Source organism: Notamacropus eugenii, chromosome 5 (assembly GCF_028372415.1).
Source record: "Notamacropus eugenii isolate mMacEug1 chromosome 5, mMacEug1.pri_v2, whole genome shotgun sequence".
Classification (NCBI taxonomy): Eukaryota; Metazoa; Chordata; class Mammalia; order Diprotodontia; family Macropodidae; genus Notamacropus; species Notamacropus eugenii.
In genome coordinates this window covers 170,908,821-170,930,385 of record NC_092876.1, presented here as the reverse complement: position 1 = coordinate 170,930,385, position 21,565 = coordinate 170,908,821, and the positions used below count along the sequence as shown (strand labels likewise).

The window sequence follows — 21,565 nt, the reverse complement described above, 5'->3', positions numbered from 1 at the left end:
TTTCTACCTGTTTTATTTGATTTTCAAAATTTTTCTTAAACTCTCCCAAGAATTATTTTTGGGCCCCTGACCAAATCACATTTTTCTTTCTTTATTTTTGTAGCTACTTTGCATTTGTTGTCTTCCTTTGGTTTTGTGAAATGATCTTTCCTGTTACCGTAACAACTTTCTAAGATCATGTCCTTTTTTTTTTTTTTTAGATATTGTTGCTCCTTTCTCCAGCTCTTTTATTGATTTTTAACTTTATGTTAAATTTAGGATCTAAATAGCAGGACTGTGCACTGGAAAGAGTTCCAGATTTATAATTAGGAAGATATAAGTTACAATCCAATCTCTGACACTTCTCAGCTGTGTTACCCTGGACAGGTTATTTTTCTTGGTGCTTTATTATCTCATCTGTAAAATGAGATGGCAATGAAAACAACATACTAGTTCAATATATTTGCCAAGAAAGCCCCAAATGGGATCATGAAGCATTAGACATAAATAACAAATAAAAAACTGAGTTCTACTATGAGGTTGAAGGAGACTGTATCCCAGACTTCATTTTTTTCATCCTATTGTTTTCAGAGTTAGTTCTGGATGTCTTTATGTTTTTGGTTTTTCCCAAGTGGTATGATCTAATATTGTCACTGCTGTCCTGGCCCATGCTCTGCTCTATGAGCAACCATAACTACCCTTTCCTGTGCAGTAATTGTGGCCAGGGCCCCTGTTCCAATGTGACCTCAAGTGCTTTATCCCCTTACAACCATAGAATTGTGACTTGAGTTCCTGCTAGTTACAAGCATTTAGTGTTTCTTACCCCAAGAAAGGGGCCCCTGCATCACCATAAGTGAAAACAAGCACTTTTCTACACTTGGAGCTATGAGCAGGGTCCTCACTACACAGGTGCAATGAACTCTAGTGTGCTAGTACTTCTCCTTATCCTGAGACTGTGATTCAGAACTGCTCATTGACAATGCAACAGGGTCCTTCAGTCAGTGCCCTCAAAGAGCCCTTTGTAATCTCTTTCTGACCAATTGTGTGATGATCCCCCTTACTGCCTATGCTGAGAGCTCCTAAAGCCACTGTAATAGCTGGTACCACTGCTCCTAAGGCCCACTGTTCCATTGCCAGAGTATGGCCTATCCTGCACTGTGCTCCAGGCCTGACCACCATTCAGGCATAGCAGAAGTTTTCTGCTGAGCTCCTAAGTTGTCCTGGAATGGAGAATTGTCTCACTCTGACCTTTTGTTGGTTCTGCACCTACAGAATGTGAATTGAGGTTTGTTTTAAAGTTACTTTGGAGGGGAATTTTTCTTTTCTCCAACTATTTTCTTTCATAATTAGCATTTTTCTTTGGGGGTATCCCTTATGTAATTTCTGAAAACAATGATGTGGTCCTGAATTTCCTTCTCTGTTCCATAAATACTTGACACAGCTATTGATTCAATGCTTATTTGTGTTTATCACATCATTGGATGTAATTGGATGTATTCATGTGTATATTTTACTTGGAGGGGTTTTTGATTCCATCATTAGAGAACTTTTGTAATTAGGTCTTTTACAGGTTCTTTCTGGAGATGACCCATTTTCATTTATGCTAATTCAACAAATCTGATGGAATCTATGAATTATGATCCTTTGCTATTACTTGATGAAGTGATATCTACCACTTTGAAGATGATTTCTGTAGGTCTTTTGACATATTACCATAAACTTTATGAAAGTCTGTAAATCTTCCTCCTTCTTGGCATGGAAATTCTCATCTTTCTATCACTGCTTTAGAAAAGTGATCTTTGTTTTTCTTTAAAATTGTATGGATTTTTGACATACTTGAACAATCCAATATAGTGTAGCACCAATGTGAAATTCACAGCACTCACACCAGCCATGAATATTGTAGTACAGTTCAGAATTGCGAAATATCACAGACTCTGCGCATGGAAGGTAGAATGAAAACATTTATGCAGACCCAAATGCATCAAAGCACCAAAAATCTATACACAGTAGCAATATGGAGAGCAACCTCTTCCCCTTGCTAGGCTTCCCAAAAACAGCTCCATTAAACAAAATCACAATCACAAAATCACTTGCTAGTGAGCTGCTTGCATCCTTCCTAGCTCTGACTGCTCTCTGCCTAACTTCCTCTTTGCCCTGCTTTAACTCTGCCTCTTCCTGTACCACCTATTCAGCAAACTCCTCCCAACACAAGGTCCCTGTGACTCAGACTCATGTAATTCAGGCTTCTAAGTGACCTAGGCAGGTCACATGGGCTTATTAATGAATATGAAAAATTTTCCATTTCAATTACCATTACATATATTCTACTTTTAAATTCAGAAAACATATATAAGTTTGGTAATTCACAGACACTAATCACTTTGCATACATTCCTCCCATTTAGCTTTGAGTTTGGTGTTTCAGCCAGTCTTCTAAAGTATCGAGATATAGTTTTATCCTTGATATTTTTATATTATGCCTTGCTGCAAGACAATGTAACTATTGACCTCACAGATTTTAATCCTGTGAATTCTGAATTCAAGTTCAACCCTTTCAAATAAATTTAAATTTATTTTAATTGAAATTACCTTCTTAGACCACTGGAAAAATTATGCAAGAAAGTAACAGAACTCTATAATGTTTTTTTGATGGAGTTATGTATCTTAGTTTCTTCCATGTGTATTGAGCTAATTTACCCTTAATTTTTTCCATGTATATTGAGGAAATTGAGGGAATAAGGTATACTGGTTTGATTTCTCTTTTTAGAAAACTTGGAAACTATATTTAAATCTATTTACGAGAAATGAAAATGAATTTAAGCCTAGGAAGAACCACATTGGTCTTAAAGTGTTTCCCTGAACAAATATTATTTTATTTTTTAATGTTTATTTGTTTACTTTTAGTTTTCAACATTCATTTCCACCAAATTTTGAGTTGCAAATTTTCTCCCTGTCTTTCACCTCCCCCCACCCCAACATGCTGAGCACTCTGGTTACCTCTTCCACCAATCTGCCCTCCCTTTTAACACCCTTCCCTTCCCTTATCTCCATTTTCTCTCTTGTCTTGTAGGGCAAGATAAATTTCTATACTCCATTACCTGTGTTTCTCATTTCCCAATTATGTGCAACCATGGCAATACAGCTAGTCAGTACTGAAAATGGGATTTGAACCTGTATTCCCCTTATTCAGAGTTTACCACTCTTTGCTTTACTACCTGTATTTATTTAGTTTGGGTCAAATAGACCTGATCATTAGCAACTTCTTAGAGAGTAAGGTTGACAAATTAAACCCCAAGGTTAACATACTATCCTCCCCATCTAATTAACTAATGTCTTACTTCTGTGACTCAATGTCCAAAATAAGGTAAATGTCTGAACAGTCTTATCAGATGAGTTCACCCCATCAGTCTTGCCTATAACTCAATACATGTGTATCTCCTTTTGTAATTGCTAGCCACATAGGGAAATGCTCATCACCTATTTCTAATTAAACTTTTTCTCCTCTAGCATTACCACTTAATTTCTTGACCCCTACTCAGGCTGACCATGGTGGGAGGAAATACTTTTCAGCAAGATCTTAGAACCTCTGTTAAGAAATTCCCCAGGGATTGCCAATTTTCCCTTCTCTCAGAGGAGTTACTGGACTAGAATTTATTTCTCTCTGTTCCCCTACATAATGTTACTGTAAGGCAAATAATTTGTTTCCTCTGCCTTTTGCTAATTCCCATTTCTCTTTTTCTTTTCTTATTGCTAAGGCAAGTTTTTCTAACACTATTTTGAAGAACCATGGTGAATAATGGGAATCCTTGCTTTTTCCACATCTTTTTGTAAAAATCTCATTCATTTCCATTTTACACATAATTGTACCTATTATTCTTAAATAGTGATTACAATGTTAAGGAAAAGTATATTTATCAAAACATTTTATTGAAGTTTAAAAAATGAAATGTCTGTTGCATTTTGTTAAAAGTATTTCAAACAACTGAGTGTTCTAATCTTATAATTTTATTGCTCTTTTAATTAATGGAATCTTTTATGTTTATACTTTTCCTATTATTGAACCAAACTTTATTTCTGTATGAATCCTAGTTAGTAAAAATGCATAATCTTTTCCATACATTGCTGGAGCCTTCCTTGTTGCTAACATTTTAGCTAAGTTTTGTATTAAATTAAATGTATTGCTCAATTCAATTCTCTTTTTTTTTCTTTCCCTGATTTAAGTATCATGACTATATTTGTTTCATAGGAGCAATTTAGTGGGATCCCTTGTTCTGTTTTTTTATATAAATTAACTTATTTTGTTTCCTGTTTTCAACAAATACTTCTATGTCTTAAATTTTCTTCCCATATTCCCCCTCCCTCCCCGAGATAGCATGTAATCTTATATGGGTTCTACACATGCATTCTTATCAAATACATTTTCACTTTAGTCATGTTGCATAGAACAGTTAAAAAGAATGGGAGAAACCATGACAGAAACCAAAACAAAACAAAACACAACACAAGAGAAAATAGTGTGCTTCATTCTGTGTTCCAGGTCCATAGTTCTTCCTCTGGATGTGAATGGCATTTTGTCTCAAGAGACCTTTGGGAATGTTGTAGGTCCTTGCATTGCTGTTAAAGGCTAAGTCTATCAGAAACACTCCTCACACACTATGGCTGTAACTGTGTACTAGGTTTTCCTGGTTCTGTTCATTTCACTCAGAGTCAGTTCATATAAGTCATCTCAGGCCTCTCTGAAGTCCTCCTTTTCATCATTTCTTATAGCACGATAGCATTTCATTACATTCATATACCACAACTTGTTCATATATTCCCCAGTTGATGGGCATGCTTGATTTTCAGTCCTTGGCCACCACAAAGAGAGCTGCTATGAATATTTTTGTATATGTGGGATCCTTTCACATTTTTACGATCACTTTGGGATACAGTTTTAGAAGTGATATTGCTGGGTCAAAGGGGATGTACACTTTTGTAGTCCTTTGGACATAGTTCCAAATTGCTCTCCAGACTGGTTGAATCAGCTCACAGCTCCACTAACAATGAATTAGTCTTCCAAATCTCCTACATACTCTTCAACATTTATTGTCTTCCTGTTTTATCCTGTTAGTCAATCTAATAGGTGTGATGTGGTATCTCAGAATTGTTTTGATTTGCATCTTTCTAATAAATAGGGATTTAGAACATTTTTTCATATGATTATAGATAGCTTTAATTTCTTTCTCTAAAAATTGCCTGTTCATATCCTTTGACCATTTATTGATTGGGGAATGAATTATACTCTTGTAAATGTGACTTAGTTCTCTATATATTTTAGAAATTTTATCACAGACACTAGTTGCAAAAATTCTTTCCCAGTTTCTGCTTCCCTCCTAATCTTGGTTCCATTGAATTTGTTTGTGCAAAAACTTTTAAATTTAAGGTAATCAAATTATCCTTTTTACACTTCATAATGTTCTCTATGTCTTGTTTGGTCATAAATTCTTCCATTCTCCATAAATTTGAAAAATACACTATTCCTTGTTCCCCTAACTTGTTTATGGTATTAACCTTTATACTTAGATAGTATCCTTTTGGACTTCATTCTTGTATACAGTGTCAGGCATTGATCTATGCCCAGTTTCCACCACACTGTTATCCAGTTTTCCTAGCAGTTCTTCTCAGACAATGAGTTCTTATCCCAGAAGCTGGGATCCTTGGATTTATCAAACCGCAGACTGCTATGTTCATTGAGTACTGTGTCTTGCATACCTCACATATTCCAGTGATCTACCCCTCTATTTCTTTGTCAGTACCAAGTAATTTTGATGATTTCTGTTTTATAATACAATTTGAGATCTGTTAGGACTAGGTGGCCTTCAGTAGTATTACTTTTCGTTAATTCCCTTGAAAATCTGGATGTTTTATTCTTCCAGATGAAATTTGATATTATTTTTTCTAGCTCTAGAAATTAATCTTCTGGTAATTTGATTGGTATAGCACTGAATAAGTAAATTAATTTGGGCAGAATTGTCATTTTTATTATATTAGTTCAACCTACCCACAAGCGACTGATGTTTTTCCAGTTACTGAAATCTGACTTTATTTGTGCGAAAAGTGTTTAGTAATTGTACTCAATTTTGGGTTGTTTTGGAACGTAGACTCTCAGATATTTTATAGTATCTACCATAGCTTTAAATGAGATTTCTCTTTCTATATCTTGCTGTTGGGCTTTATTAGTAATATATAGAAATGCAGATGATTTATGTGGCTTTATTTTGCAACTTGCAACTTTACCAAAGTTGTTTATTATTTCAAGTAGTATTATACTTGATTCTCTAAGATTCTCTAAGTATATCATGCAAAGAGTAATAACTTAGTGTGTTCTTTGCCTATTGTAATTCCTTCAATTTCTTTTTCTTCTCTTATTGCTAAAACGAACATTTTTGCTATCATATTGAATGACAATGATGACAATGAATATTCTTATTTACCTCTGATCTTACTGGAAATTCATCTAGTTTAGCCCCATTGCATATAATGATTGCTGATGGTTTTAGGTCAACATTGCTTCTTATTTTAAGGAAGTCTCCATTTATTCCTATGGTCTCCAGTGTTTTCAATAGGAATTGGTGTCGTATATTGTTAAAAGACTTTTCTGCATCTGCTGATATAATCATATATTTTCTCTTAGTTTTGTTGTTGATATGATCAAGAATGCTGATAGTTTTCCTAATATTGAACCAGTCCTGAATTTCTACTGTAATTCATAGTTGGTGATAATGCATAATCTTTTTTATATATTTCTGTAGTCTTCCTTTTTGATTACATTTTGTCTAAATTTTTGTATTAATGTCAATTAAATACATTGGTTAATTCAGTTCTCTTTTTTTCTCTGCCTGATTTAAGCTTCATGATCTTATGTGTATCACAGGAGCAATTTTGTGGGATCCCTTCTGTCCTTATTTTTAAAAATAGCTTGTATAATATTAGATCTATTTTCTCTTTTCACATTTCATAGAATTGAATTGTAAATCTATGTGGTTCTGCAACTTTTTTTCTGAGTGTTCATTTATGGCTCACTCAATTAATTTTTCTGGTATTAGATTACTTAAATTTTCTGTTACATTATTCATCTGAACATTTTAGATTTTAAAATTATTCATCCATTTCATTTTTCAGTTTTAAATACAGTTTTCAGTTTTAAATACAGATAGAACTAATAATTTCTAGTAATTTGTTTCATTTTCTTTTGGGGGTACTTCTTTCTCATTTTTGATTCTGGCAATTGAGTTTTCTCTTTTCAAAAAAATTAAATTAGAAAAATGCTATCTACATACAGAGAAAGAATTATGGAGTCAGAATGTAAAATGAAGAATACTATTTTCTCTTTTGTCCTTTTCTGGGCTTTTTTTTAATATTGCTCTGATTCTGCTTTCACAAGATGACTAATGTGGAAATATGTTTAATATGATTATATACATATGTACATATATATGTACACATGTATTATATCAGAATGTATGATGTCTTGGTGTCTTGGGTAGGGGGTTGAAAGGGAAAGGGGAAATTTAGCACTCAAGATCTTATAAAAGTGAATGTTTAAAACTAAAAATAATTTAATTAATTAATCAAAAAAAGAAAAAAAAATGTCTAGCCCTGAGAATTTACATTTAGACCACTGGAAAACTGGAGTTCAATGTACTGACCATACTACTAAAAATTAAGTCCAATGATTAATCAATTAACTGAAGGAAATATAAAATATCATTTTAATGTTCAAAGGCCAAATTTAAAAACTGAGAATATAGCAGTCTTAATAAAGCAAACATTTTTTGAGAAGACCAAGAAAACTGGCAAATTAGTGATTTGGTTTTTGTGAGGCAAACTCTCTTCAGAAATGAGAAGAGAAAACATACAAATGAGAGGAAAGTAAATTTCTTTCCTGAAGGAATAATTACACTCTTTTACTCAAGGATAAATGGTAACTATATTGAAGATTTTGATGGAATGGAAAAGATTTAAAAAAATAAGGAATAAATAGCTGAAACAATTAAATAGAAGAATGAGAAATTGAAACTCCATAAAGCACTTTCAATGGTAAATTCTAATTAAGAATCAGACTGACTTTAAAAATGGACCTAAGTAAACATTTAAATATCCAATAATTTGCATTCCACAAAGAAAAAAATGTTATTTTCAAAAATTAAAATGTCAATTCATCAAATTCCTTAGATAAAAACATGCACTTTGCACACAAAGAGAATGTAATGCAGAAAAATGAACCAAAGAGAAATATAACTTATCAATACTGATATAAATATTAAATAAAATCCTGGAATTTATATAATTATGTCCCAAAATTTATTCACTATGACTAAGGTGCATTTATACCAGGAACGTAAAAATGTTTTATTAGAATAAAAACTGAACATATAAATCACAATAATTCCCAAAATCCCTAAATATGTTACATCAGTGTTGGTTGAAAAAATGGACAGAATTCAGCACTAATGTTGAAAACTTTAAAAAAGAGAAACATAAAGGCTTTTCTTCATTATTCTTAAGAAAAACTATTTAAAAAGAAATGTTACCATTATTTGCAGACAAATTCTCCCATTGAGACCAATGGAAAATTAGAATACCTTATTGATACTTGTTAAAATTCTAGCAGTACAACATATGGTAATATGATAATAAAAAGCAAATCAAGGAAATGATAACTGAGAATAGGAAACAAAGTATTGGTTGTTATTCTAAATAAATCCAAAATAATTGGCCAAAAAACTTAATTGAGATAAGTAACTTGAAATGCAGTAGCATGATAAATGAAGTCCCCAAATCAGCTTCTCTACATGTAAATAACATACGGAAAATAGACTGAAATAGAAATGATGTTTTAGGTAGTAACAAAATGCATTAATTATTTGAGATTTACCATGCCAACACACAGCTAGGGTTTATATAAATATATAAATATTTCCATAGAAATAAAGAATTAAATAACTAAAGAGGCACTCTATTCAAGAACTTTATTTTAAATAATGATAGTAATAGTAAAAAAAAACCATTAATATATAAATTTAAAACAGTTGACAGCAATTTTAATACAAATGTGACACAAAATAATAAGATGAAATAACATCAAATTTCACAGGATAAAAAGAAAGAAAAAGTCAATAATATCATGTAAACAGAGACAAACAAATGAAGTAAATAGAAACCCCTAATAATGGAGACCAACTGGCATTTTAAGGCTTAATATGTGCATATCTTATTTCAAAAGAAAGTATCCTAAGTTTTGAGTCTGAAGACCTATATTTGAATGATTACATTACTGTCTTTGTATCCTATTGGAATTTATAAACTCTCTAGTCCTCAGTTTCTGTATCTGTGAAATGAGAGAAACAGATTATTTGAACTCTAATAAAGTTTAGATCTCAAAAGAAAACTACATATTGGTTGATCTCTCTTTTTTTCCTTCAAAAGCTCTTCATTCAGTGAGATTTTTCTTTCTTTTTTTCTTTTTGGTAATCTCTTTTCTTATTTTTTTTAGATTTTTATTTTGCTCATTAATAGAGGTCAAATAAGTGAATTTTGACAGTTTTTTTTCCAGGAACCAGATCACATCACCATATGTGGAGTTTTGCCACCGTCAACTTAGCAAAAAGCCAAATTAACTGGTACCTGACATTTCTAGTCCTACCTTCTTCATTTATTCATTTCTTTATTCAAAAATCAAAAGTACAGTAAGTCAAAAGGAACTTGCAATTTGTTGGGTTTAAGGGTTGAAAGATCAGTATATACCTATAGTAATAAGTACAATATATGTGTGTATATTTGTGTATGTGTCTGTGTAGTTAACATGTACTTCCATGTATCCAAATGATGCACAAGGGCAGAGGATATAATTTCTTTAAAACCTTAATGAGCCTGAACATGGTGAGGAGAATATTTACCTCTGGACACAAGTAGGATGATGAAGTCTAACTCTCCTGCTTCTTTGTTGACAGGAGAATATAGACAGCTCATGGTTCATGTATTATCTTGAGAGCTCAGTTTGGGGCTGTAGCCCTCAGAGACAGTGGCTGCATAAAATGATGTTCAAGAGAGAAATTTTGAGAACCAAGTTTAGAAGAAAACCTAAATTTAAAGACTGAATAGAAGATTGAATCCCTTGGGAGAAAAAAAAAATTTTTTTTCTGTGGCACAGTGTGTAAGCATGGAGATAGTAATTACGACTCCCTGAAGTGTTTGATTCCCTGGGGAGAACCTGTTGGATCCTCCCTGTGGTTCCAATATAGTCCAGGTGAATATCATATCCAAAATAAAGCCTTCAGTTTCCTATCACCTGTTGATTATGGTGACACCTCCGGCACTATTTCCTCCCCTCAATCTAGAGCATTCCTCAGGTGAAGTCACAGCTCTGTGATCTTTATAGTTCAAACTGCCTCTCTATTCAGCCAAGAGGGTGAGGCTTGTTCTCTGATTGCTTCAGTAGAAAGGGGAGTAGAAGAGTGAGAATCTCTGATTACTACTATCTGAATTATTTCTCCTTCTGAAACCAGAGGCTCAAAACTATTAAAGAACATCACTGAAGTGTCAAGGCAGGAGAAGGGTGAGTGTGTAAGACATTCATTTTAGATTTTTCTTTCTGTTTTGTCCTCCCTACTTTGTCAATCAGGAGATTTCAGGATTCTATAAAATAGCATGTCCCTAAACTTTGTCACTGACTCATATATAGGTCTTTTGGGGTACTCTAGGTTTTAGTGGTGAAGAGAACATGGAAAGATAAGGGAGACTTTGTATGATTACCCCCCTAGGACTCTCCTCTGAAAAAGGGACTCTTGATCCAGTGTACAGGAAGCTGGGTGGTGCAATGGAGAAAACCCTGTGTTTTAAATAAAAAAGATCTGATTTCAAACCCAACTTCAGGCACTACCAAGGTGTGTGACCTTGGACAATGTCATTTAATCTCTGTTTGCTTCAATTTCCCCAACTATAAACTGGAAATAAGAATAACACCTACTTCCCAGGTTGGTTATGAGGGTCCAACGATATAATATTTGTAAAGGATCTGAGGCAGTGTTTGACACATAGTAGGTGTTATGTCAATGTTTGCAATTTTTTTTCACTAATAACCTCATCGGTAATACTGATGATAATTAATATAATGTGAATAGTTATACTTTTACCATAGACAGTTACAGAACTCTTTGAGGGCTACTTCACTACCTCTGAAATGGGGTAATGTAGTTAAAGCTTTTCCTGAGGTAGACAGCATAGGGGATACTGTAAGGGATGGAAATTACTGTCATTGTTGTGGTTTTCATTGACTCTGGAGTCTGAGGAACATCAACTGCTATTTTTCAGGGGAACATCAACTGTTGTTCTGCAGGGGAAGTCAGGACAGTTTTTTATAAACCTCTAGCAAAAGGAGACAGTTACTCAGCCCAAACAAAATTATTGGATATCTTGTGGAAGATAAGAACCATCTCTGCTTGGCATGGTGATGTTTTCCAGAAGCTTCCACAATTTCTCCTTTTTAATACCTGTGGATGAGGGTTTGTTGAACTTATTTTGTTTTTAGCATGAGTATTTCCTCTCCTTATAGATCCCTCAAGAGGAGAATGGTTTTGGCAAATTCCTCTTCAGTGACTGAGTTCATCCTTGCAGGCTTAACAGATCAACCAGAGCTCCAGTTACCTCTGTTCCTCCTGTTTATGGGGACATATGTGATCACTATCATGGGAAACATGGGACTGATCATTTTAATCAGGATGAATTCTCAGCTTCACACTCCTATGTACTATTTCCTCTTCAATTTATCTTTTATAGATCTCTGCTACTCCTCTGTCTTTACTCCCAAAATGTTGATGAATTTTGTCCTAATGAAAAACATTATCTCTTATTCAGGATGTATGGCACAACTCTATTTTTTCTGTTTTTTTGTTATTTCTGAATGTTATGTGTTGACAATAATGGCTTATGATCGTTATGTTGCCATCTGTAATCCATTGCTGTATAATGTTATTATGTCCAATCAAGTCTGTTCATGGCTACTGGGTGGAGCATATATAATGGGGTTTGCTGGTGCCATGGCCCACACTGGATTCATGCTGAGACTGTCCTTCTGTGATGCCAACATCATAAACCATTACATATGTGATGTGCTTCCCCTCCTTCAGCTGTCCTGCACAAGCACATATATAAACGAGCTAGTGGTTTTCATTGTTGTGGGCACAAATGTTACAGTGCCTAGTATCACAATCTTTGTCTCTTATGCTCTCATCCTGTCCAGTATCCTGAACATCAGCTCCACTGAAGGCAGGTCCAAAGCCTTCAGCACCTGTAGCTCCCACATAATTGTGATCACTCTTTTCTTTGGGTCAGCTTCATTCATGTATCTTAAGCCATCTTCCCCAGGGTCAGTGGACCAGGGCAAAGTATCTACAATCTTTTACACAAATGTGGGGCCCATGCTAAACCCTATCATTTATAGTCTGAGGAATAAAGATGTTCAGGTTGCCTTGAGGAGAACCTTGAAAAGAAGAATATTTCTTAGAACATGGGTAGGATTTTCATAATGAGAGGTGAATTCAAGGACCGAGGGTTCGTTTTCTTTCCTTAGTTTATTAAAACTATCTCAGGATTGAATCTTTATTCAAGTCCTTTTCTCCTCATTCTCTATTGTTCAATATTCTACCAGAATGTCTTGATCCTTTTGATTTTAAGGAGTGCAAAGTGCTGACTTTAGAGCAAGTGAATCAAGGTATAAATCCTGGATGTTCTTTGTCTTTGACCTTCAGCATGTCCCTTAACCTTTGTAGGCTTCAGATTTGGGATTTCAGTTGTGGTTCTAACATCCTTTGTAGCTATAAATCTTTGATCTCTGATTATGTGTGAAAATGCAAATATCCCATGGAATCATTCAATAAGTTGTATCTTAATTGTAATACAACTTTCATTCTCTGCCCATTGTTACTGCTCAGTAATTCGGGTAGACAGTACCTGAAGGTAGGTTGTTGAGAATATCATATACACATAGTATAACCCTTTCAAGCCCCTTCCCCAGTCTAGGCAAATCAAACAGAGTTAAACTTATGACACTTTACACCACTGTACTTTTACTTTTTTCCTTCTCAAAATTGCTACCAAAATTGTATAGGTCCCCAAAGACACAATTTGTCTTTTATATGATAACTAAAGGACTTTCCTTTGACTTTTTTTCCCCTGATCCAAACCCCCATACTTTTAGCACAGCTGTTTCTGTTAGAAGATTTCACAGGTATATGTTTTATGACTCCCACAATGTATATAAAATAGGGCTGGTCAAAAATAATTAAAAATTCTCAGCATACTGTAAATGTATACATCTAGGACATGATGAAAATTGAACAACTAAGACATGTCAATTCTGAATAAATCATTTTCAATTTCTGAAAAAAATTGCTAGGGGGAAATGTTCTTATAACACTTACAATATGAGACAGATTTCAGGAGATTGTTTTGACTTAAAAACCTTTCCTGAGTGATATTTCCTGTCCACTGTCAAATTGAATAAACAATCTTAATGCAAAAGGCATTTCTTGGTGCTATTTCCTTTGACATTTACAGAGACATTAGGTGGCACAGTGGATAGAGTACTGACCCTGGAGTCAGAAGGACCTGAGTTCAATTCTCACATCAGGCATGTCTTAGCTGTGGGAAGCTGGGAAAATCACTTAACCTTGTTTGACTCAGTTTTGCCATCTGTAATATTACCTGTAGAAGGAAAGGGCAAACCTCTTCAGTATTTTTGACAAGAAAACTCAAATGAAGTCACAGAGTGTCCTAGATAAATCCACTACTCAACAACATGATATTTATTAGTAGAAGCTGATTGGAAGGGTAGAAGAGACCAAGTTATGAAGATAGGTTTTGCATTTTGAAACCCTTTATGTCTTTACCCCTTCCACCTTTTCTAATTTATGTACATGTTCCACACACTCTGAATTAACTATACTGGCCTACTTGTCCCTCCTGCATGGCATTGCATCTTCATCTCAATGTTTTGCACTGGCTATCTCATACCTGGAGCACACACCACTGTCACTCCAAACTCTTAGTATCTCTGGTTTTCTTCAACTCGTTTTGAGTACGACTTTTTTCATGAAACCATTCCTAATTTCCCTAGCAATTTCTGACTTTTATTCCCAAAGCATCTTGTATTCATTTTATATGTATATATACACACATACACACACACACACACACACACACACACACACACACACACAGAGAGAGAGAGAGAGAGAGAGAGAGAGAGAGAGAGAGAGAGAGAGAGAGAGAGAGAGAGAGAGAGAGAATGAGAGAGAGAGTATGAATGTACAATTTTTTACATACTTGGACCATTTTTTTCATTCTGCCAAAATACTTTTCATCTAAATTGCACTCATGGATGATTTCTTTAATCTCGTTTAGGGATTTATCCTCAATATAAATAGCTTCTTTGAATTATTTCATCTGTTTAATTAATGAGATATAGTAAATTTCAGTTTCCCAGGAAGTGAATAATTTTGCTTTTTTCTCAGTCCTTTCTTCTACTATCTATATCTATAGCTAGAGTTGTGCCTTTAGAATACAAGATTTTTGATTGCAGAGACTCATTTTCACTTGTCTTTACACATAGCACAATAATTTTTAAGTAATTACTTTCCTCAGTGAATTTTTGTACACCTTGCTTCCATTTGTCCAATTCTACTTTTAAAGATGTTTGTGCCTCTTCTCCCATTGACCAATACTGTTGTATAAGATGTTAATTTATTTAATATATTTTCAGCCTCCTTTAACAATTACATGAAGTAATTGCATAATAAATGTTAATATATTGGATTGAATTAGTCAAAGCAACTAGAACTTTTGACTTCTTAGTCTGTTTCACTTATTTCCAAGGACTGGTTTGAGGACTGAGAAGAATTGTCTTTTTTTTTCTATATATACTGAAAGCAATAGATATCTAACTAATATCAGTCCCAGTATATGTACCATGCAGTCAATTATTCATTATGCTGTTTAAGGTCAGAATCTATATAGATCTTTTTTATGAATTCCTATCATCTATTACAAGGAAGTGTTCTATATAAACAGTCAATAAACCTCGTTGAAGAGATGAATGAGTAAATTGAAGAAAGGAGTTTTCCTTCAAAGTCCATCCAATATTACACTTACCCATCTTCCCAGTTATTTAGGTTATCCAGGAACTCAATTATATTCCTTTCCCACTACTTATTAATACATAGATCTGGGTTTCCAACATAGGAAGTTTCAAAGTGAACCAGTCATCAGAAAAATTCAAGGAGTGAGATTGAGGAAAGCCTAGAAAAGATTCTATTCACCTCTTTTCTTGTCTGATTCATGTATATGTGTATACATGTACATATATACATATATGTATGTACTTTTATGTATATGAATGAAAACATGAGTGGACGTTATGCCTTTAGGTGACTATGAAAGTGTTTATAGTGTGCTCCAAAGCACTTTGAGCTTATTATTCCATTTTCAGTGTATTTACATGTCAGAAACCAGTAAATGCCACAAATCAGGGTATGATTTATTATTTCACTGATTGTATTGACTTAAGCAAATGTTAAAAATGGAGGTTAAACTTAAATGTGTATCAAGCGTATAAGTATATGGGCTTGTTGTTAATCATTTACCAGTACAACACCGCATTTATGTGTACATATATACCACAGATTACCTATTATTAGAGCAGCTTAGCTTTGCAACACTAGAATTTTAATAGATATGTCATTTAGTCCAATCTCCTCATTTTGTACGTAAATATATTGAAGTTCACAGAAGTTAAATGATTTGTTTATGATCACACAGTAAGAAGTGTAAAAACTAGGATGTGTTAATAAGTACATTAACAACAATGGTTAGGATTTACAGGGAACTTCAATACTGACGTAATTGATTTGATCTCGTATCACTTTATTTTTCTAATATTCAAATGATTAATTCTGTCTTGTAATTGCTTTTGTTTCATAATTCTTTGTTACAGTTCATTGTCTCTGAACTTCAGAAATTTCCTGTAAGTTTAAGGTTAAAAATCCAGGTCTTCTTGTAATCACTGATTTATTCTGTCTCAAGGCATTTGGAGCTGTGTGTAAACACAAAGGAATTGATTTTATTGTTTCTTGATGTCCCATTGCATCATTAGAGTCCAACTGCCCAATAATAATTTTTAAGTAATTACTTTCTTCAGTGAATTTTTGTACACCTTGCTTCTATTTGTCCAATTCTACTTTTAAAGACTTTTGTAACTCCTTTTCCATTTGGCCAATACTGTTTTCTAAGATGTTAATTTCTTTAGTATATTTTGTGCCTCCTTTAACAAGCTCTTGATTTTTTTCATATTTTTCTTGGATCACCCTCATTCCCTTTCTTAATTTTTTTTCTATCTATCTTATCTGGTTTTCAAAATTATTTTTCAGCTCTTCCAAGAATAATTTTTGGGCCCATGACCAATTCATGTTTTCCTTAATACTTTATATATAGTTTCTTTGCTTTTTTTGTCTTCCTTTGGTTTTGTGAATTGATCTTCCATGTTACCATAGTAACTTTCTATGATAATGTCCATTTGTTGTTGTTGCTCATTTTCCCACCCCCTTCACTGATTTTTTACCTTTATGTTAAATTTAGGCTCTAAATAGCAGGGCTGTGCAGTGGAAAGAGCTCCAGGCCTATAATTAGGAAGACCTGAGTTGCAATCCAACCTCTGACACTTACTAGCTGTATGATCCTGGGCAAGTAAATTTTCTTTTTGCTTTAGTTTCCTTATCTGTAAAATGAGCTGAAAAAGGAAATGACGAAACACTTCACTATCTTTGCCAAGTGTCATGATCCCTGAATGGGATCATGAAGCATTAGACATAAGTGAACAAACAAAAAAATTGGGTCATTCCTTGGGGTTGAAGGAGGCGTTATTCCAGACTTCAATATTTTCATCCTGCTGTTTTCAGAGCTAGTTCTGGATGTCTTTTTGTTTTTGATTTTTCCCAAGTGGTATGATCTAAGAAGAGATATGGTCACTGCTTTCCAGGTCCATGCTCTGGTCTGTGAGCAACCAGAACCAGTCTTCTCTGTTCTGGAAATATGGCCAGTATACCTGCTCCAATGTGTCCTGAAGTGTCTTCTTGCTTCATAACCCTGGAATTGTGACTTGAGCTCCTGCTGTCCTATGGTTGCAGGTGTTATGTGCTTCTTACTGCCTTGAACCCAAGACAGGGCCCTTGATTCCCTATAAGTAAACACAAGGACTCTTCTACCTCTAGAAGTATGACCAGGGTCTCCACTATAGAGGTGCCATAAACTCCAGTGCATTAGTGCTCCTCCCATCCTGATACTGTGATTCAGAACTGCTTATCAACAATGCAACAGGGTCCTACACCATGTGCGTTCAAAAAGTCTTTTAGATTCTCTTTCTGACCAGTTGTCTTATGATCCTCTTTCTTGTGCTGAGAGCTCCTAAGGGCACTGCAGCAGCTGATGCACCTGCTCCTAGGCCCACTGTTTCATTGCCAGAATATGGCCTATCTTGCACTGTCCTCCAGGCCTAACTACTGTTCAGGTGTAACAGAAGTTTTCTGCTGAGCTCCTAAATTGTCCTGGAATGGAGAATTATCTCACTCTGATCTTTTGTTGGTTCTGCAACTCCAGAATGTGAATTGAAGCTTTGTTTTAAAGTTATTTTGGAGGGGAATTTGTAGGAGCTCAGGTGAATCCCTGCCTTTTCTCCAACTATTTCCTTTCATAATTAACATTTTTCTTTGGGGGTATCCCTTATGTAATTTCTGATAACAATGATGTGGTCCTGAATTTCCTTCTCTGTTCCACAAATACATGACACAGCTATTGATTCAATGCTTATTTGTGTTTGTCACATCATTGGATGTAATTGGATGTATTCATGTGTATACTTTACTTGGAGGGGTTTTTGGTTCCATCATTAGAGAACTTTTGTAATTAGGTCTTTTACAGGTTCTTTCTGGAGATGACCCATTTTCATTTATGCTAATTCAACAAATCTGATGGAATCTATGAATTATAATCCTTTGCTATTACTTGATGAAGTGATAACAATGATGTGGTTCTGGATTTCCCTCTCTTTTCCACACATGACACAGCTACTTATTCAATACCTAATTGTGTCTATCATGTCATTGGATATATTATTGGATATAATGGCAGGAATTTATGTGTATATTTTACTTGGAGGACTTTTTGCTTCCATCTGTAGAGAAGTTTTAGAATTAGGTCTTTAATGGGTTCTTTCTGGAGAGGACCCATTTTTAGTTACACTACTTCAAGAAATCTAATGGCATCTGTCTATTATTATCCTTTGCTATTACTTGGTGAAGTGATATCTGCCCCTTTGAAGATTATTTCTATGGGTTTATTGACATATTTAGCATGTGTTTTATGAATGTCTGTAAATCTTCTTCCTTGTTGGAATGGAAATCCTCATCGTTCTATCATTGCCTTAGAATGGTGATCTTTGTTTTTCATTAAAATTATATGGATTTTTGTGATACTTGAAAAATCTAATATAGTGTAGCACTAATGTGAAATTCACAGCACCTGGAGCAGCCATGAATATTGTGATGCAATTCAGAATTACAAAATACCACAGACTCTGCACATGGAAGGCAGAAACAAAACATTTATGCAGACGCAAATGAATCAAAGCACCAAAAATCTATATACAATAACACTGCAGGGAACAACCCTATCCCCAAGCCTTCCTCCTGCTAGGCTTCCCACAAACCAACTGCATTAAACAAATCACAAGCAAGCTCTCTTAAACAAAATCACAGATGATCACACAATCACTCACACTACTCAGGAGACTGTATTCTTCTTAGCTTTCACTGCTCTAAAGACTAACTTCTCAGCTTTGGTCCAGCTCTGCCTCTTCCTGTTCCACACATTCAGCAAATGCCTCCCACCACAGTCTCCAAGTGATTCACTCTCATGTAACTCAGGCTTCCATGTGACTCAGGAAGCTCACATGGGCCTATTAGTGAACGTGAAAAATTTTCCATTTAAATAACCATTACATATACTCTACTTTAAAATTCAGAAAACATATATTAAGTTTGGTATTTCATAGACATTAATCACTTTACATACATTCTTCCCATTTAGCTTTGATTTTGGTGTTTCAGCAAGTCTTCTAAAGTATTGAGACACAGTTTTATCCTTGTTGATTTTATGCTCATTATGTCTTGCTGTAAGACTGTAACTATTGCCCTCACAGATTGTGCCTGCGTGACCTTTGGATTCAAGCTCAACTCTTTGAAATAAATTTAAATTTATTTGAATTCAAACTGCATTCTTAGACTCTCTACTGTGTTTTCATTGGAAGCATGTAACTTGATGTCTTCCATGTATATTGAGTGAATTTACACTATACAATGAGGGAATAAGATATTTTTGTTTGCTTTCTCTTTTTAAAAAACTTGGAAACTATACTAAATTCTATTTAGGAGAAATGAAAATGACCTTAAGGCTAGGAAGTCTTAAAATGTTTCCCTGAACAAATACTATTTTCAAATTATTTGCTTTTGATGTTATTGTACTGAATTGTGTTGATGCAAAAGAAATGGAGAAAATTTTCCATTAAGATATAAAATACTCTTAAATTTAATTTTATTATTTGTACTACAGAAGTCATGAGTGTAAAACTGAAAGGTTTTTTCTCATCTCACTTTATTTGTTTTAGCAGTCAACACCATCAACAATAAAACATTTTCTATTAGATGGATAGTGATAGCTCTGACTCATTCACATGTATCTTTCCCTATTTTGATACTATAATAAGAAGGAGCTCTACTCATTTTCATATTCTACCTGTTGGAGTCATCATCATCAAAGACAGTTTCTTATTCTTGTTCTTACTTTTCTTCAAATCATCCTCCTTTTCTTTATCACCATTGTCATTATCACTGTTTTTGGTGCTGTCTATCCTCCCTTTTCCAAGAGGACTAGTGACGTCACAGGGTGATGTCTTCACTCGTGCATGAATTGGATAAAATTTAACTGAGGCAGAGTTGTACAAAATCATTACTCTCCTTTATGGAGTCCTTGAAGTTTAGTGGTGAGACAAAAGTTCAGTGAATGATCCTGGCATCCTGATGTCTGACCAAGCTCTAAGCACTCCATAGTGCTTTCTTCAGCTGCCTTCATGGACTTTGTAACAAGTTGTTCCCCTATATTCATTTCACCAGAGGATTTCTTCACATTCTTCTGGTTGACACACTCTCTGACTCACCAACGGGTTTGTGACACTACATTTACCTTTAACCTAATTTAGCCCATCTACCCAGATTGTTTACTGGGTTAAGGCTGCTGTGCATGCTGTAGCTTTTTGGAGCCACTGGTAATTGTTGAGTGTCAGGTGAACACCAAGGGTAGATGAGGAATCCAGAGGTACTAGTCCTCCTTGAATAACCTTAAAAAATGAGAGACAAGGGAATTTTCTCAGAATCAGATAATGAAAGGGGCCACACTGATGAATAACCAGCCCTAAACCGATTCACAACCTAACCCAAATTCCTAAAGGTATATTTCCTATATGCAAAGTTTTCAGAAGTCCTTTGAAAACCATAAGTTACTATCTAAATACGGTGATCTGTTATTAAAAGGTAACATTAAAAGCTCTTTAAGGTTTTCAGAGCACTGTATATATTTATTTGACCTTTCCAAAAATAATGCATGGGAATTACTTCAGATATTTATCCCTTTAGAGAACAAACTCAGATTCAGTAACCATGACCATACAGCTAGTAAGTATTAAAGTGGAATTTGAACCCGCAAGTCTCCTTATTCCCAGTCCAGTACTCTTTGTTTCTCTACCTGTATGTATTTAGTTTGGATTAAATAGCCCTGATCATCAGCAACATCTGAGAAAATAAGATTAATAAATTGTAACTCCAAGGTTAATCCAATTAACTAATATCTTGTCCCTATGACTCAACCTCCAAAATAAGGAAAGTGACTAAAGAGTCTCATCAGATAGGGTCACCCTAACCATGTTGCCCAAAACTCAAGACATGTATCTCCTTTTGTTCTGCAAAGTTGCTAGTCACATAGGAAATGCTCATCACCTATTTCTAATTAAACTTTTTCTCCTCTAGCACTACCACTTAATTTCTTGACCCCCATTCAGTCTAACCATGGTGGAAGGAATTACTTTTCAGCAGGATCTGAGGACTTCTGTTAAGAAATTCCCCAGGTATTGCCAATTTCCTCTTCTCCGAGAGGAGTTACTGGATGAGAATTTTATTTCTCTTTGTTGCCCTGAATAATGCTACTGTAGGGAAAATAATTTTGTTTCCTCTGTCTTTTGCTAATTACAATTTTTCTTTTTCTTTTTTTACTCCAAAGCCTAGTATTTCTAACACTATCAGAGAACTGTGGTGAATAATGGCAATCCTTGCTTATTCCTGATCTTTTTGTAAAAATCTCATTTATTTGCACTTTATACATAGTTGTATCTATTATTCTTAGATGCAATATTTAGCAAAAGCAAATTTATTAATATGTTTTATTGT

General features: G+C 34.5%; 2 protein-coding genes across 2 annotated transcripts in view; both read left to right on the top strand.

The window, feature by feature from the left end:
* The first annotated feature begins 10,353 nt into the window (after nt 1–10,353).
* On the top strand, nt 10,354–12,547 carry LOC140505435 (olfactory receptor 8B3-like). Its single transcript, XM_072611420.1, has 2 exons — nt 10,354–10,578; nt 11,575–12,547. The coding sequence occupies exon 2, from the start codon at nt 11,591–11,593 to the stop codon at nt 12,545–12,547; it is 957 nt and encodes a 318-aa protein (XP_072467521.1). The 5' UTR covers nt 10,354–10,578; nt 11,575–11,590.
* Nucleotides 10,426–21,565, top strand: part of LOC140505434 (olfactory receptor 8B3-like) — a 79,635-nt gene continuing 68,495 nt past the window's right edge. Inside the window, exon 1 of the mRNA XM_072611418.1 lies at nt 10,426–10,578. The gene's annotated coding sequence lies outside the window, so the exon portion shown is untranslated. The remainder of the gene's footprint in view (nt 10,579–21,565) is intronic.

Coding starts and splice junctions, on each gene's coding strand:
- LOC140505435 (XM_072611420.1), top strand. CDS start 11,591: ATGGTTTTGGCAAATTCCTCTTCAGTGACTGAGTTCATCCTTGCAGGC.